This window comes from Cavia porcellus, unplaced genomic scaffold, assembly GCF_034190915.1.
Source record: "Cavia porcellus strain 051 isolate PalLab524CR breed Dunkin Hartley unplaced genomic scaffold, mCavPor4.1 scaffold_31, whole genome shotgun sequence".
Lineage (NCBI taxonomy): Eukaryota > Metazoa > Chordata > Mammalia > Rodentia > Caviidae > Cavia > Cavia porcellus.
The window spans coordinates 7,926,257-7,944,158 of record NW_026947514.1 but is presented as its reverse complement, the minus strand read 5'-3'; the positions used below and the strand labels follow the sequence as shown (position 1 = coordinate 7,944,158).

The 17,902-nt window shown below is 55.1% G+C and overlaps 1 protein-coding gene across 1 annotated transcript; it reads left to right on the top strand.

Annotated features, from left to right (window-relative positions):
* The first annotated feature begins 9,002 nt into the window (after positions 1–9,002).
* On the top strand, positions 9,003–17,416 carry LOC100379265 (SH2B adaptor protein 2). The gene is given in 5 exon segments (NM_001172734.1): positions 9,003–9,028; positions 13,027–13,637; positions 14,693–14,963; positions 16,166–16,313; positions 17,152–17,416. Coding segments are annotated over 4 exon segments (1,218 nt in total). The 5' UTR covers positions 9,003–9,028; positions 13,027–13,030; the 3' UTR covers positions 17,344–17,416.
* The last annotated feature ends 486 nt before the right edge of the window (positions 17,417–17,902 follow it).

Below are 17,902 nucleotides of genomic sequence, written 5' to 3'. Positions count from 1 at the left end.
TGGAGACGTCACACCGGGGACCTGATTCAGGACTGTTGGGAGCTCAGGAGAATTGCAGATCCCACAGGATTAACAAGCTGCAGGACAGAAAACCACTTAGAGTTTCAGAAGTACTCATCCTCAGTAAGCAGATGACCGGTATAAACAGATATTGAGGCAAAGATTCTAAGCAAGACTTGCAATACTGCCTTTGCATCTGAAAGGTGTTCTTAGATGCAGAAACACTGGACTCCCTCGGACCATTCCATGCTAACAAAGCTGACAAGTTCATTCTTAAAGTCTGATCCATGGGGATCTCTTTCCCAGGCAGGCTGCTGCGGGGAGCCTGGTACAAACTGCAAGAGAACAAGTGCATGACAAAACACACCCAGCATTCTCCCAGCACCAGGGTCAGCGCCAAAATACAATACGTCCATTGTGGGACATGAAGTCCACCTGTTTTGGAGGTGCAGGGATGAGGGGCACTGCCACCTCCTCTGCAGGGCACTCGGATTCTATTTCTGCTGCTCCTGGCAGGGTGAGATGACAGCCTGGAAAACTACTATACAGTGTCGTCGAGGGCAGCAGCCCTGGGGACTGACCTAATGCGTCACGGCAGTTTCTGGGTGCTCAATGGTCTTGCTCAGCCCTCCCAACACACTCCCTGGAGGATAGCAGCCCGACTGTGTTCTTGAGGCTCCCAGAGATTAATGTTCCTAAGAGTCACAGCCAGGAAGTAGCTGGTGAGGACCTGAGCACTCTGACTTCACCATGAGAGCTTTTGACCACCCGCCTTTTCCAAGTGAGAGCATTCAGGAGGAAAACCCCAGAGGTGGAAAAGAAATAAGAACTCCTGAGGAGGTGACCTTTCCTGGCGGAAAATTCACGTACTTAGATACAGCACCCTCTGTTAGGCTTAAGTCGAGGTGCCCTTGCCTAGATGGGCCATGTATGCGTGTGGAAACCTCAGCAGCGTAAGAGAATATGAAGAACAAGAAGAAGTGGCCCAGCCAGGAAATCTGCATCCAGGATAATCACCGCTCTGTCTTCTTCCAGAACCTTCACACTCAGGCTTCCGCGGGTGTGTGTGTGCAGAGACACGGACAGAGCTGCTCTTCCAAGTGGGCTGTGAACGACTGCGCTCAAGTCCACAGAAAATAGCAAAGAGAAGGAAGAAGGAGGAGAAAGAGCCCCGCACTTAGTGAGGCGCACGTATCCATGTGGCTTGTCTTAACAGCCCTCTGAGGACCTCAGAACCATAAGGTCATTTTGAGATAAGGGAGCTGAAGCCCAAGGGGTTGGGTAACTGACTTGTCTGCGGTGAGCTGACCGCAGAGGTCTTTGGCTTTGATTGTGCCCACATCCCAGGAACCTGAAAAGTCCCTACTGTCCAGCAGGTATCAGCCCATCAGTTCTCCAGGGTGCGTCAGACAAAGAAGGACGGAGACCCCCAAAGCCTTGGGCGCGGGTGGCTGCCTGGGTGGTCTGCATGTCCAGAGAACTTGCCTTCCCAGCCCGATGGGCCTGTTCGTTAAGACCCAGAGGACTCCAGCCACACGAGGAGGGCGATTTCCCACCTGTGCCCTCTCCTCCTTCTCCCTGGGCACATGGCCTCCTCTGATTGACCCTGGGGTCTCAGCACGACTGCCCCAACCTGCCCTCTATTTACCCCCATGGAGGACCGGATGGAGGGATCAGAGGAGCCAGGGCGCACACGTCTCACTGCTTGCTCTGTGGGGACCTTGGTGGCAAGAGGCACTGTTAACCCCCAGTGCATGCCTGGCTTGCCCGACACTCTGCAAGCCTGCAGGGATTTAAATACAAGCCCTGAGAACAGGATCCTCAAAAAAGAGGAGCAATTTTTCACAAATTCCTACAACAATTTTGGTTTTTGTTCCTAGCCTTCTCATTAAATTATTTATTTCTATTTGCCTGAAGTTCAAATAAGTCCCACCGCAACAAGGGTGGAGCAGGTATTTACTGAGCCAGGCCTTTCCCAAGGGCACCGCATGGAAGCAGGACGTCAGGACCCCTAAGTCCACTGCACAGGGAGAGGACACAAAGCCTCCACTCCCGGGTCCCCAACGTTAAGGACAGATTCGGGATTTGCACTCTGTTGCTCTGGGCACATCTCCTCTGTCTTCCTGGAAGCTTTTAAGAGAGCAGCTGTAGAGTCAAGAGAGGAGCTCCTAACCTCTGACCACCCTAGAGAAGCGAAGGCCCAGGCGGACAAAGACACTGAGTGTGGGTCCGCTCAGGAGCATCACCCCTACAGCTGACATCAGGAGCAACGCCGATGTCCAGCAACAGATGGGCTGACTGTGGTCTGTCTACAAAAAGAACCCTAAGCCCAAGCACACAAGGGAAGTGAACCCCAGTAATATGGTTATCGGCTAAAGAAGCCAGACACAAACATATTCCTTAGTCATTCTCTCATTTCTGTACTGTTCTAGAAAAGGCAAATCCTGTCTTCCCAGAAGAGAAGAGGAAGAATGAAGTGGCCTTTGCAGGGTGGTACGGCGGGGTGAGATGTCACGGGGCTTCCTATCTGGGTTTGATCTCTGTCTTGCTCAGAGTATGTTTTCACGGATGTGCAAAGTGCAAAAAGCTCTCGAGTTACTCCCTTAGGATCTAGGCTCCTCCTACATGTAAAAGACACCTTAAAAAATCTCTGGGACGAGAGGCAGGGAAGAGACTCAGCACAGCAGGATGGGACAGTGGAGGGGTGCGGCCAGGAGGGACCCAGGAGGTTATATGCTAGGAAATATAAAACCCTCTTGGCCTAGCCGTGCAGGAAGGAGAGCTATGTACACAGATTGGCTAACAGGGTGACTGTCACCCACAGGTAATGGGGAAACGGAGGGCTTTTCGGGAACCTGCTGGTCAGTGCCTAGGCAGGGAGGTCAAGGTGACCGGACAGCCAGTCGGAGCCTCAGGAGCAGAGGTGCAGGAGGCAGGGGAGGCCGCACTGATGCAATTTCATGCTCTTAGCACAGCCTGGCTCCCTCATCCCACCGGGACCTCTTCCCTTTTCTCAGAAGCATGTCAGGGAAGCACCTTTGGGTGTGTTGGGACCTCGCTCAGCACTCCGGGCCCACATCCTGGCTGATGTCCTCTCTCTCTCCAGTCTCTCCTTCCAGATTGAGTAACAAAACATCACTTCTATCCAATTCTATTCCATTCCATTCTATTCCGTTCATTTGAGACAGAACCCCACTGTATTGTCCAGGCCGCGCATAAACCTGCAATCTTCCTGCTTCAGCCCCCCCAGAGTAGCTGGAACTATAGGCATGCACCCCTGCCCCTCAGTCAGTTTTGCTATTTTAACCTAAGAAGTTGTATTCCGCATACAAGCATTTAGCGTTCTACAACTCAGCACATTCCCAACCTGACAACACTTTAACGTACCTGATGGAAGAAATCATTTCTATTCTCATCAATGAACTCAATGGGTTCCTTTTTGTGCTCAGTAAAGAATCAAAAAAATGCAAAAACACAGCTCCTGCACTCAGGCAACTTGAGGTCTGGTGATGCTGCCCTCACAGGGGTAGCATGTCCCTCCACCCCTGCAGCCCTGCACTGACCTAGAGCAATTTGTTGGAGCTCAGAGATCCCACTTGTCTCATCTGTAGCATGGGGATCACAGAAGCCTGGGCCTCAAGGGCCGGACCTCAGGGTGGGGAGTCCAATGTGTGAAGCGCTCAGGGAGCCTCTGTGTGCTGAGCTGTTTGATCATATCACAAGGCACAGCAGAGGCACCAGAGGGAGAGAGGCCAGGAGGGAGGAGTGCACCTCCAGTCCAGTTCTGACACTGTGCCTTGGTGTCCCCACCTGCTCTAAGGATTGACAACATAAAGAGCTAATGAGCTGAGCCTCCCATTACCTAGCAACAGCGGTGGCAGGTGGTTTACAAGTTCAAATCCTGCCTGGGCAATTTACAGAGACCCTGCCTCAAAATAACACGAACCAAAAAAAAAAAACATTTAGGGATGCAGCTCCTGAGTAGAGCACCCCAGGTTTAATCTTTGTAATCTCCCCAAAAATCAGAGAGCGAGACATCATGTCCAGAGGCAAATCAGAAGGAACACTTTTCCAGAATCTAATAGTTTTGCAGTTTGAGAAATACTAGTTTGGCCAGTGTGAACTCTCCAGTAGATAAAATTTATGCTGACCTGGTTTGAGTCAGTTTCTGGCTTCTGAATTTAGGTCAGTCGTGTTCACCTAAAAGAAAGATCCTTTTCATCAAAAAGCCTTGGTCCTCCACGGGCACCTGGGGGGAGAATTCACTGGGCTTGCGTTTTCCCAATCTGCACATCTATGCTGTGTCTGAATTAAACACTGGTTACTTTATTTTAATCTTGTGCATGGTTTTTTGGTGTTTGGGTGATAAGAACAGCCTTTGCATGGAATTGTGTGAGTTCATACATATATGCTGCTTAACACCAAGCCTGGGAGATACAAAGTGTGCAGTGCCAGAGGTGATTCCCTGTGTCACAGTCAGCATTGTAGTGGAAAATGACAGCCTTGAGAGGCTCAGTAAAACCGAGCAAACAGAAACACTCAAAAGTCAACATGCAAAAGTCAACAGAGTTGGTGGTGAAAACAATTCCAGCCAAAGTCTGAGTTGGGCAAGTTCTAAGAGCCAGGGCTGTCTGTGATCCAGGTCCCCACAAGGGGCTCTTGATTCAGAATAACAAGACCCAGAGGGCCCAGGCCTGGGTTGATCCTGCACACTCAGCCTGGCTTTTCCCAGGGGAAGGCATCAGTATCATTCATGGCACAGGAGAAGCTGAAGCTGGTCCTGGACTCTATGACCGAGAGACAAGAGCTTACCGAAAAATCAGGGGATTGCTGCCTGGGGAGGAGAGAGCCCGGAAAAGGCCTCCTCTTGGCCAAAAGGTGGCGATTTGACCTTCTAAAACAGAAATTATGGCCCAGGGATTTAGCTCAGTGGCATAAGCACCTGCCCAGCAAGTTAGAGGTCGAGGGTTTGATCCCCAGTACCAAAATTTTTTTTAAAAATGTAAAAAAGGAAAGTGTGATTACAGTTAAATAAGACAAGCAGAATTCTTAAAAACTGAAAGTCCACAATGGCCAAAATGGTTCAGAATCTAAAAGTAAGGTTCAAGCCTAAAAAACAAAAGAGTGGGGCTGGGGATTTAGCTCAGCGGCATAAGCGCCTGCCTTGTAAGCAGGCAGTCGTGAGTTCGATCCCCGGTACCGATAAAAAAGAAAAAGACAAAAAAAAAAAAAAAAACAAAAGAGTAAGGTTCTAATGTCAGAACGGTTAGTGGTAATCAAATGGTAGCTTCACTGATTTTAACAAAGTGACGGAGCCATGGTTCCCGCTGTTGCCGACACTGTCATTCACCCACGAGGTGGGATCCCCTTGTTTCCTGCACTCTAAAGAGGGTGAGCAGGAAGTGGATTCCAGAGAAGGTGGAAATTGTCCCCCGCAGGAAGTTGCCCTGTGGGGTTACACACATCCCTGCAGGATGCTGCAGGTTGCTCCATTTGCAAGCTGCCAGGAGGAGGAAGAGAAGCAAGGGGCCAACTCAGCTCCTCTCCCAGGAGATAAAGCCCAGAACACTTGGATTTAAACGAGCTCAGGGAAGACGGATGTGGGGGCCACCCTGCCGACACAGCACACTGTGTGAACCCCGTTCCTGCACCTTGTTCAAACCTCATGGCAGCAGTACATGAGAAAGCTCGCTGCTCTGTTGCACAGGGGGAGAAACTGAGGCTCAGAGAGCCCCTCCCCCTAAGCCCAAGCTGCCCATCACACATGCTCAGAAAGAGGCCAATACACCTGGCCCTGTGCCTTTGGGAAGCAGCAGGAGCACAGCCCCTGGGGAGGTGGAACCTTTGGGTAAATGACAGCTTGGGTCCCAGGAGCCCCCCGGGTACAGTGCTGCTCCCCTCGGCAGGGGCCCCATGCAGTAAGTCTGCTGCTCAGATGCCAGGACTTGCCGGGAAGGCTCTCTGTGCCCATCCCTATGAGTCACGTGTAGTCCGGTGGCAGGGCCACCGTGTGCTAGAAGAGTTTCTCTGCTGTCACCTCACGTGCTCTTCTTCCCTGCCCTGGTGCAAGTGGCTATTCTAAGCCCTACTTCACAGGCAAGGAACCTGAGGCACAGGGCAGTTATGTGGCTTGAGATGTCACAGAAGGAGTGGTGGAGGTGAGGCTTGAGCCCAGACCCTTAGTTTCAGCCCCAAACCCACACTGTCCTCCACGGGGACCTGCAGTCTGGGTGGGGCCATGGATACCCACACCCTCCCGGGAGCTCTGCAGGTCAGCTGCCCCGAGGTCCACCCCTGCAGCCTCCTGTCCTGGGTCCTGGATCTGCTAGCTCAGGACCTGTCAAATGCCCTGTCCCCACCCCTTCCCTGTTGCAGACTCCAGGTCTCCCTGTGGAGTTGCCCTCCAGCCCACATCACAGGGCTCCTATCTTGAGGTACATCTTATGACACATCTTACTGCTAGGGACTCAGCACAGATGATGCAATAGATAAGTCCAGAAACATCAGCAGACAAGACTGTCCCTGCTGGGTCCTGGCCTGTGGGGCAGTGTCCTGGAAAACAACCCAGCCACACCCCACCCTGGAGATTCTACTCAATCCTTCTTCCCAGGCTTTGTTTAATGACAGATGAAGGCTGAGCATGGAGCCCCAAATCAAGTGCTCAAGGCGCCCATTCCTGAGCCTCTTGACTGCCTCGTTGTTCCTACTCTGGGCCATTCCCCATTCCCCCTCCAAATGCCCAGGCGCCCCTGGGCACCCCTGCCAGGCTTGTGACACATGCCACCCCTTACTCATGGACCCTCCATAGTCTCAGGGGCTCCACTGGGCACTTCAGGGTAGTTCTAACCTCCTACCTCTGCAGCTGGCCCAGGAAACATGCCAAGGCGCTGGTGCCCATCGGGTTCCATGCCAGGAGGGAGAGGCTGTCAATCCCAGTAGTCCTGAGTGAGTGCAATGCTCCTCTACTGTGAGCTAGACAATGGCTCCTCTTTGGGGATGGTGTGGGTGATGGCCTGCGTTACCCAGCCTGGACAGAGCAGGTTCATAGGGACACATAGGACTGCCTGAGCCAGGAAGGGCTGACTGGCATCTGTCAGACAAGAGATAAGGCCCCTTCCTGTCCCGGCCTTTGCCTTCCTCTCGGACCCAGGACCACTGCCAGCCAGGACTCCGCTCCTCTAGACAGAGCCCCACACACTGGGAGCTTGGGGTGCAGGCACCAGTCTGTGTGCTGCAACCCGAGAGCTGACCAAGGAACTCGGCAGCCATCGCCATAGGAGACACACCTGCTCCAGGGTCACCAGGATGCCAGGCAGAGGGGCATAGGGCAAGAAGGGCCTCAGGCTGCCTGCCTACCTAAAGAGTCTACATTTCAGAAGATAGGGTACCTACCACTGCCCACTCTGTGGAGCAGACAGGACAGACAGCTGGCTGCCATGGACTTCACTGTGCATATGGAGAACCAGAGGCCCAGAGAGGGCAACACATGCCCAGGGCTACCGAGGGCTGGCCTCCCCAAGGCCACAGCCGAGCTCTCTCAGCTGGGACTGGATGTAAAGCAGCCAGCTTCTGGGTTGGGGTCCATGCCGTGCCACGGAACAGACCAGGACCCTGAAGCCAGGTGATGTGGGGGAGGGGAGTTGGGGAGGGGAGCATGAACAGGTTCCACTTCCTGTAGGAGTCACTGAGGGACTGAAGGAGGCAATGCCAGAAGCTCCCTGGCCACCCCAAGCCCACCCGAGTGACCTGACGTGGGGCACAGCTCTGACAGAGCTGGCCGGGCACACTGGGCCCAGGCTCTGCTACTGGTGCATCTCATCCTACAGCAGCCAAACAAGGCATGACTGTCACGGTCCCCACCATATGGACAGAGAGCCAGACCCACAGCCTCACTGATTGAGTGTGCTCCCTAGTCTGTGCCTATGTGCTGCAGTCCCATCGGTCCCTCATCCTGCAGAGCCCCAGGGTGGGGGCAGCAGAGAAAGCCATCCACCAGTCACTCAGCACGGAGCCCCTGGTGCAGTCTGGGTACCCTGCTATCACGGGGTGCAAGGGGTGCCAAGGGGAGACTTGAGCACTGAAATCAAGTGGGGCCCTTTAGCCAGCCTGGCACCCACACCACACAGCTGGCTGTACTGTAACCCACGGCTTGCATCCCCTGGGCAAGGCTGCATTCCCAAGGAGACTTCAGGTGGCCTAAGGAGAAAAGACCCAGGACCAGCCAGAGGGACCCTCCTGCCACTCAGAGAAGCCGGGTGCAACAAACAGAGGTCTGGACAGAGGCAAAGACAGGATCTGCTGTGTGCCTGGCTTTCCCAAGGACTTTCTCAAGGGACATCCTACCCTCTGTGATGCAGACAAACAACCCTCCTGCTTCAGAGAGGGGACAGTGTCTGCCTGAGACAGCACAGCTTCCCTCCCCATCTGGCCTGTCCCAGAGTCCCCTGCGCCAGCCTGCTGGAGCTCTGTCTCATTCTGCATTTCCCTGGAGAACGAATCCAGAGGACTTGGGTGTCTAAAGCTGGGTGGCTCCCTGTGGAAGAGCAGACTCCCTGCTTTGGGGCTTAGTTTCCCCCCCAGTCAGACGGGCTCATAGCCCACTGGGTCTTTCCCGGGGTGGGAGAGTGTCCGTAGCCCAGGATCTCCAGGCAGCTGGCTGAGGAAATGGTGGATCTGCTTCCAGTGGGGCAGCCACCATGGATGCCCCAGCGAGGATGCAGGGCCAGCAGAGTGGCACTGGCCCAGATGCTGGCTGACTCAGGCCAGCCACCCACCTCGGGGACAGGATGCCCTCAGTCACACTGGCTGTGGTGCCAGGAAGAACTGGAGGCAGGAGGCGTGGGTGGGAGCTCGGAGCAGGGCCATGAACTTAGGCCCTGTCTGTTTGCTCTCCACTAATGAGCAGGCCACCTTGGTTAATATTCACTAGCAGCTCCCTGGTGCCCCTCTGCATCGCTACTTAAAGAAGGACCAGGACAGGGCTCTGCTCCTCAGCCTGAATCTCTGCCGCTGGGCCTGGAACCGAGTTGTAAGTGTGCCTTTCCCTGGGTGGGACGCTGGGGCCCCAAGGGTCTCTCCCTGCCTGCCTCCTTGGTGAGGAGGAGAGGAGAGAGGGGTCCCGGGGAGCCAAGGTACAGCCACAGTGGTGACCGGAGGGAAGTTCCGCGTGCCGTGTCCACCAGGGCCTTTCCTGCCCTCAGCCTTCCCCTTCCTGCTGCCTGGGATCCAGCCTCTCCCTTCAGAGGATGAGGAAGGAGGCCCCTCCTCCTCCTAACGCCTCGGGGCTCCCTGTGCACCCTGGGGGTGGGAAGCCCCCTCCAAGGGCACGGCTGGGGGTCCTTGGAGCTGATATCCTGTGTGACCCTTGGGCTGAGCCCAGCTGTCTCTGGGCCCAGGGCACAGGCTGGCATAGCTGAGCCACCTCACAGTGCCCTTGGAGGTGGTCGCTATGTTTACCACCATTTTACATGGGAGATGGATGGGAACAGAGAGGTCTGAACCCCGCTGCGAATCCCGCACGGCCCACGACACAGACCTGGGGTCTCAGCCTGGCTGTGGAGCAGGAGGCCTGGGCTGCCCGAGGTACTCCCTGCCCCGAGGCTCTGTGACAGGGAGTTGCTCCACTGCTCTGCCCTATGAGCCAAACAAGAAGACCTTTGCCCTCCAACCTTGATCTCTGCAGAGGGAGAAGGACTTGGCTTTGCTACTGCTGTGTTTTGGAGATGAGAATGGAAAGATGCCCCTGGCCAAGGCAGCCTGGGTCCCACACCCAGCTGCACAGAGACCCCAGCATGGTCAGAACCAGCTGGAGCTTCTATGGCATCTGCTTCCAGGCACTTCTAGACATTTTGTGCATATTAGTTCATACAGTCGCTCGGTGAAGCTGTACAGAGGCACCCTATCACCTCCAGGAAACTGAGGCTCAGAGAGGCTGTATAACTTGCTCAAGGTCACACAGTGAATCGCGAGTTGGATTCAGCAACCTGCCCTCAGAGCCCCTAATTTTAGGCACCAAGCTGTTAGCTCTCTTCATGCCAGGTCACCTCCAAGGTTTCCTGACCCCAAGTGTGAATAAACCTAGAGAAGGATCAATTGCCCAGTTCTGACAAGAAGAGTTAGCGCCCACTTCTGTAGGCAGCTGGCTCTGTGATTTTTAGTAGGAGGCTTACCTGGTCAGGGCCTAAATTTTTCCATCTGTAAAGTGGGACTAATAATAGTCTCCACCTCACCAGATAAATGACGAGGACACTTAGGTGAGGCTGCATAGATTGCGCATAGTGCTTGGGAAATCCACAGTGAGGGTCACACTCATGCTGAGGTTTACTTAGCACGGATCAGGCAGCAGGCAGTGCAGGAGGACATGGAGAAAGGAGGGGACATTTGCCAGCCCTGGGATAGTTCCCTGCTGAGCAGCACTCCCTTCTCTGGCCCCCAGCAATGCAACAACTGGTCAGAAAGTCACTTCATATCTACAGGTCCCCAGGAGGGCTCCCAGCCCTGCCAGCGCCCCACCACCCTCACTGCTGGTGCTGTGCCTCTGTCTGCAAAGGCTTTCCTCTCCAGTGAGGCACCTGGAGGTGAAGTCACCGGCCTAGGCCACCTGCAGGGAAGGCCAGGACTGGCTCATGCCTGGCCTCAGCAGCTAGTGACCTTACCTTACGCTGGGCCACCTCCCAGAAAGGGGGTTCTTGGCCACTCATTTTATGCTCCTGGGTGGAAATAGTGGGAGCTGAGAGCTGGGGTGACCTGCCGCTGTGCCTCCTGCCTCACAAAGGCTGCTGCAACCCGCCCTGGGTTCCACCCTGACCCTGTTCCTTTCTTGATCCTCAGCAGGAAGCTGGGCCTCTGCACCTTCAGGGCCACTCTCTCCTCCCAGCTCTAGGCTTAGGGTGCCGGGAGAACAGACTGAGGCACAAAATGAGCCCCAGAGGATACTGGGGATCAAGGCTGGGCTCAGCCCTAATGTCCTTGGAGCCTGAGCCCCTAGGCTGTGACCCGAGTGATAGAAAAATCCAGGCCCATTGTAGCGAGTTACACTTTGAGGGCCGCAGAACAATGGTTTGTCACCTGGATGTGCATGGAGCACAGGGTGCTCTGTGGCCAGGCAGCTGGCTGCTGCTCTGGGTGACACCGACCCTGATTGCCTCTGGACTCGGGGGGTTCAGCCCTTTGGAAAGTGAGGTCCCCGGGACAGCGCAGCCACAGGTGCCACTTGAGGCCAACAGGTAGCAGCAGTGCTGTCCGCAGCCTCTGACCCCAAGACCAGTCAGCACAGTTCACATCCCCGCCCTGCGGTGTCCCCCTGATCCCTGTCAGGATGGGGGATTTCCATGGGGCTGCCCCAAGCTCCAGACGGGGAAGAAAGGCAAGGTCTAAGGGGGATGGGAACACGGTGCTTTCAGATCTACACACCAGCTGGGGGAGAAACGTGGAAACCCGTGACAGCCCTCTCTCTCTTTCTCTCTCTCTCTCTCTTTGTCTCTGTCGCTCTCTCAACTGTCTCTCTCATTCTCTCCTTCTCCCTTTCTCTCCTTCTCTCTCTCACTCTCTGATATACAAAGCCCAGCGGTGGAGTTTGGTAGAACATGACTTTTTCCCAGTGACTCTTTTTTCCATCTAATGCGGATGAAACTCCCAAGAGCTCCAGAGTCCGAGTGAAACTCAGGGACTCTTAGGCCCAACCTTTCCTTTCCCCTCAAGGTTTCAAATCCCCATTTCCCAGACACCTTTCTTTCTGTGCTGTAGTAAGGTGGTAGTTGTAGTTAAGGAGCCAATCAATAGCTAACTGTGCAACTCCAGGCACATTGTCTGCAACTCGAGCCTCAGTTTCCCCATATGTAAAGAAGACAAGTGCTGCCGACCAGTGGCTCCTGGCCGGACAGGTGTGGGGTCGAGGCAGCCTTGTGGGGAAGGCAGGCTCTGGGTTGCTGTGGGTGCTGGCGGCTGTGGCCACCTCTGGACGGCCACCCTCACTGGTTCGGCTGCAGATCTTGCTACTCCGTCACCTCCCCCGGCCAGGAACCACATAACCCTCAGCTGCCTGTCACCTGCAGGCTTTGGGTCTGTGACACCTGCAGTGACTTCCCTCCACCGACACCCCAGAGACCGTCTGTGTCTGTAGCTATTTCACGGAACCCTCCTGCAACCCCACTTTACAGATGGGGCCCATTTATGATCGAACACTTTTGTCCCAAGCACTTTCCTATCCTGCACGGGAACTCACGGCTGTCTGAGCAATAGTTTTCCACCTCTGCCTCGCCACATTCACCCTCATTCTAAAGGAGCAATGGGCCATCTCTGTCCTCCCCAGAGCTGGGCCATGAGAGGAGCGAGATGGTGGGGCATTGATGGTAGGGGCCCCAGCCCAGACTCAGCTGGATCACAGCAAAACAGCACAGCCAGCCCACAGGAAAAGCCTCCAGGCTGGAAGGCCTGGTGAGGGAGGGTGGAGCGCCCCTGGGACCTTATCCAGCTCCCAGGCCTCAGCCTGGTTCCCTCCCTGCTTCCTTGGGCACCTGGGTTCCCAGCTGTTAAACAACGGAGTTGGATGGATGACCTCTAGAGGCTGTCCTGGCTCAAAGCAATGCTTGAGTCTGATCTTTCTGGACTGCCCAGGAAATGCCAATCCCGTCCACCTCTGCTTTGGTCAGTGTCTCCGAAGGCAATTTGGGATGAAAGCAGAGCTGTCAAGGACATGGGCTCAGCACCAGACAGGCTGCACTGTGACTCTGCCCCGTCACTGAGTTGCAGACCTGGGCTGCGAGGCATCCCTGGGGTAAGCACAGGAATGTGGCCCTTTGCTCACAGCGCTGTTACAAGCAGGGAAGAGCTGGAGTCATGTGAGGACCGAGCTTAGTGCAAGGGTATCACTGCAGCTTTTCTGATTTTTTAAATGAGGGCAGGGTAGGGAAGTGCTTGGGACGGGCTGGACGCGTGGCGGCCACTGCTGCATGGTGTCAGTCGGTGCCCATGGGCAATGTGACAGGTCCTAATGCAGGGCTCCTGTCCCCTTTCTCTGTCCTGCAGGACAATGCCGTCCGCTATTCCCCGAGGCCTCCTGCTCCTGGCAGGCCTGTGCTGCTTGGTGTTTGGCATCATGGCTGAGGATGCTCAGGTGGCACAAGGACCCAGCCAACAAATCCCCCGGAGCCTGGCCCACTTTGCTCACAGCATGTACCGGGTGCTGACTCAGCAGTCCAACACCAGTAACATCTTCTTCTCCCCCGTGAGCATTGCCACGGCCTTGGCCATGGTCTCCGTGGGAGCCAAAGGGGACACTCACACGCAGATCCTGCGAGGCCTGGAGTTCAACCTCACGGAGATAGCTGAGGCTGACATCCACAATGGCTTCCAGAACCTTCTCCACACCCTCAACAGGCCCCACAGCGAGCACCAGCTGACCACCGGCAATGGCCTCTTTCTCGACCAGAAACTAAAGCTCAAGGAGAAGTTCTCGGAGGACGTCAAGACCCTTTACCACGCAGAAGCCTTCCCCACCAACTTCAGCAACCCCAAAGAGGCGGAGAAACAGATCAACGCCTACGTGGAGAAAGGAACCCAAGGGAAAATTGTGGATTTGGTGAAAGACTTGAGCGCAGACACAGTTCTTGCCCTGGTGAATTACATTTTCTTTAGAGGTAAGTTTGCACAAGTGGCCTAAACTGAGCTAGACTTTATCACCGTAATGCTCACTGGGAATCCTTAAGAGGGATATAGTCCCAGCACCCTGGGAGGCTGAAGCAGGAGGATTGCAAATGGGAACCCAGCTCAGGCAATTTGAGATCCGGTCTGAAAATTAAATTAAGTTACAGGTGGAGACATAACTCAGGGCAAAGACCCTGGGCTCAATCCCCATTACCACAAAAAAAAAAAAACTTGTTTTTAAATCCACCACGCATTAGTCTTCACATTGGAGAGGGCACTCTACCTCTTTGAAGTGGGACTGTCTGGTCTTTTCATGGACAGAACAATACCATTGTTGTCAGGTTTTGAAAGTGGATACCAAGTCACATTACACAGGGGCATGGACTTAGAATGCATAGCTGATCCACTAATACTCAGCCTACCCTCCCACTTCTGAGCCATGAGGGGGCCAGGACCCCATGGGACCCAGGGAAACAGCCTGGGGAGGAAAGTGGGGGTCCAGGCCAGGTCCTCATTCCTGGCCATTCTAGGAGAGCAGAGCACCCAGGCCTTGGTGCTTAGGTCCCAGCTCTGCTGCCACTTGAGACAATTCCTGTCCACTCGCCAGTCTCACCACCTCCTCCTGTCCAACAAGAAAGGTGGGCTTGGGGTCCCAGAGTCACCTGCACATGCCAACAGCCTGAAAGCCAGGGCACACTAGTACAGCAGAGGGCGCCACTGTACTGCATATGCGGGTCCAGGCAAAGGAGCAGGGTAAACCCAGAAAGTCCTGATTGGTACTATGGGGCACCCTGGATGAGGAGTCACAAAAATGACTGCTACCCCAAATTTTAACTTGTAATCTCCAAGCCAACCTTAAATATATAATTCAAGCAAAAATGCTTGCTAGGTGCCCTCAGGCTGGTCCCCTGCTCACCTGGCCTGAAGACTCCAGGGCCCCCTGGTCTGGGTGGTACCCTCCCTCTGCCCTGCAGTCCCAGTTACAGTCGCATGCAGACCGTTTTGACCTCCATTCCACCCCTGGGTACTGCTACTGTCCCCTCTCCAGGCAAATGGGAGAAACCCTTTGACGTTAAGCATACCACGCAAGAGGACTTCCACGTGGACACGAGTACCACTGTGAAGGTGCCCATGATGAAGCGGGAGGGCAAGTACAAAGCGTTTCACTGCAGCACCATCCAGAGCTGGGTGCTGCTCCTGGACTACGAAGGCAATGTCACCGCTCTCTTCCTCCTGCCAGAGGAGGGCAAAATGCAGCACCTGGAGGAAACACTCACCCCGGAGCTCATCTTCAAGTTCGCTCGAAAGACAGAGAGAATGTGAGTTTCCAGCCAGGGAGCATAGAGAGCGCACAAGCTCTGAGCCGGTTTAGAACCCACTTGGCCACCCTGACCAGTAGCCAGGGACAGTGGGTGGCCCACATCATTTGGGCCTCAGCTCCCCGAAATGACCTGGGGCTTTCAAAAGACAAAATAGCAGCGCTTTGTTCCATTAGCACCGGCCAGGCTCTGAAAGGGACGATGGGCAGAGTGAGGAAGCACAGGGCTTGCTGAGGGGTAGGGGTGAACTTCCCAGAATGCACAGTCTCCTCCCCACACCCAGGGCCTGGGGTGGGGACAGCAGCAGCAGGGGTCATGGCAGAACTCAGAAGTACAAGGTGGAGGTGGCGGCCGAGTGTGGCATCCAGGCTGGGCTGTGCTTGTGTAGAGAGGGGATGGGCCCAGATGGGAAAGGCCACCACGGGACAGTCCAGGGAGCTTTGCAGAATGCGCCTCTTCTCTGTCTCTTAGTGTGGTTTACAGGGTCCCCAGAGCCCGTAGTCCCCCCAAAGGACTGCAGACGAGCACAAGTTGGTACATCATTAACTGAGCCAGCGCTCTGTGGCACGTTTTCATGGAGGTCACTGTAAACAGATGTGGAAATGTACCTGAGGCTAAGAGTGAATGTGCAGTGTCACTACAGTGTCATCCTGACTTTCTCAGCGTACCTATGTCCAGGCTGAGACCAGAAGTCCGGGCTGCTCCTGGAGCTGGTCGCCAGCCCCGGGCCATCTCCTCCCTAAGTGCAGACCCCATGGGGCCTCACCTATGCCCACTGGACACTAGAGCTGGGCCTTCAGCCTCATTAGGTCCATCTTGTCTCAGCCTCGGCCCCAGTGACCTATGCTCCCCTGGGAGTTAGGCCACAAAATGTCCCTGGCTAGGGGAGAGGGGTGAAAAAACTCTGCAGGGCAGGATGACACCTGCTCCCAGGAGAGCAGCATGCAACTGCCCCCAGGACTTCACAGAGGTGGTGGCATCTCAGAGGCTGCCGGGACACATGGTCCCCATGATGTTAATGTTGTCTGTCCCCAGGACAGATGATGATGAAACTCCAACAACTCAAGGCAGTGTCCCATCCTGCTGTGCAGAGACAGGACACTAACAGGAGACAGGAGGGGAGGGAAACCCTGTCACAAGTGATGGTCTCCACGGAGCATGAGCGATGCTGTGAATCACATTCATTCACCATTTCATGCCAGGTTTGCCAATGTGCATCTCCCCAAACTGTCCATTTCTGGAACCTACGACCTGAAGGAGGTCCTGGGCCACTTGGGCATCACCAATGTCTTCAGTGATGCTGCCGACCTCTCGGGGGTCACAGAGGACATCCCCCTGAAAATCTCCAAGGTGAGGTCACATGATGGTGATGTCCTAGTATCTGAAGGGCAGAATGCAGTGTAGGACACAAGTTGACAGGAGAATGAGGAAGGGAATCCAGGACACCCACCAGGTCCAGCTCCTCCGCAGGAAACAAGATTCACTGGGACAAATCAGGGTAAGGCAAGAGAGCTGGGGAGGTGGCTTCTCGTGCTGCCGCATTGGTAGGGACCTCTGTTCAGTGGCTTTCCCAACCCTCGGTCTCGGTTTCTCTTAGGACCTTCAGGGTCCTGGGTTCAATTCACCCACATTCATATGGAGAGGCTTGGCCTCAGGCAATGCACTGGGCGTTCTGGAATCTTCCGTGAGTGAGACAGAGATACCGGTGACCCAGCAGGTCTCAGTTGGAATGAGCCCAGCCAAAGGTGCCAGCGGTTCAGGGAAATAAATTTGACCAGGAACAGGCACAGAGCAGTGCAGGCTGTGTGCTCAAAAGGTCTACACAGGAGAGTCACCAGCAGAGTCCTTGTCCTGGAGCTCACTGCCACACACTGGAATGGGCAGCTGTGTGGAGAGGCACAGCCTCAATGCGACCTTCTCCTCCTGAGCAGGAGGGCTGTATTCAGGGTGTGACAGATGGTGGTTAGGACGGGAGCTGAGAGGTCAGCGGGCCAGATCAGGCAAAGACAGAGAAGGGAAATGCTTCGTGTGACCCTGCGGGGAGAGGGCTTCATACATGGCAGGACCGTCCAGGAGGAGGAGGACTCCTGTGAGGACTTGCTGGGAAAAGGCTCCTCGCCGAGCCTTGCTGCAGCCTGAGTGGGGACAGCCCAGCCTCAGCGCCTGCCTCTGCCTCTCTCCCCTGCAGGGCTTGCACAAGGCATTGCTGACCATCGACGAGAAGGGGACAGAGGCTGCGGGGGCCACCATGATGGAATTCATGCCCATGTCTTTGCCGGAAGACCTGTCCTTCAACAAGCCCTTCCTCTTTCTCATCATCGATCACTCCACCGACACGCCCCTCTTCGTGGGGAAGGTGATGGATCCCACAAAGAAGTAACTGCTCTCCGGCTTCAGTCCCCCCGCCAGCCCCATCTCCCCTCGCCCTGGTGATATTAAACAATATGAATACCACTTCCCTGTGTCTCAATCTCTCTTTGCACCCTGAGGTTCTGAGAAGACCAGGTCGTGGGTTGTCTTGGTGTCCTGCATCCAGAGGTGTGAGGTTTTGTGCTGGGAAGGGTGACTGTGGCTAGGGCCGCACCTCACAGGCCCTGGGCCCCTCTGCCCCCAAATCTCCAGCCCTGCCTGGAAATCATGAGGGCGCCATGGAGCTCAGGTTCCAGCCCCAGGGCCCAGGATCCAGCAAGTCTCCTCAGCATCCCTGAGGGAATCCACCAGCCTAGCTCACAACCCTCACCATCCACATGCTGGCGCCCCCTGCAGGCAGAGTCACACCCGTGCTGCTGCCCCTTTTGCTGCTCCCAGAGCTGCTCTGTTTGCACAGGTGTCCTGCTGCTGCATCTCCAGCCCACATGCAGCGAGAATGTGCCCTCCCTGTCCCAGTGTTCTGTTCTACTTGGAAGCCCTTCCTCCCCCTGGGCTGTCCTGGCACCGAC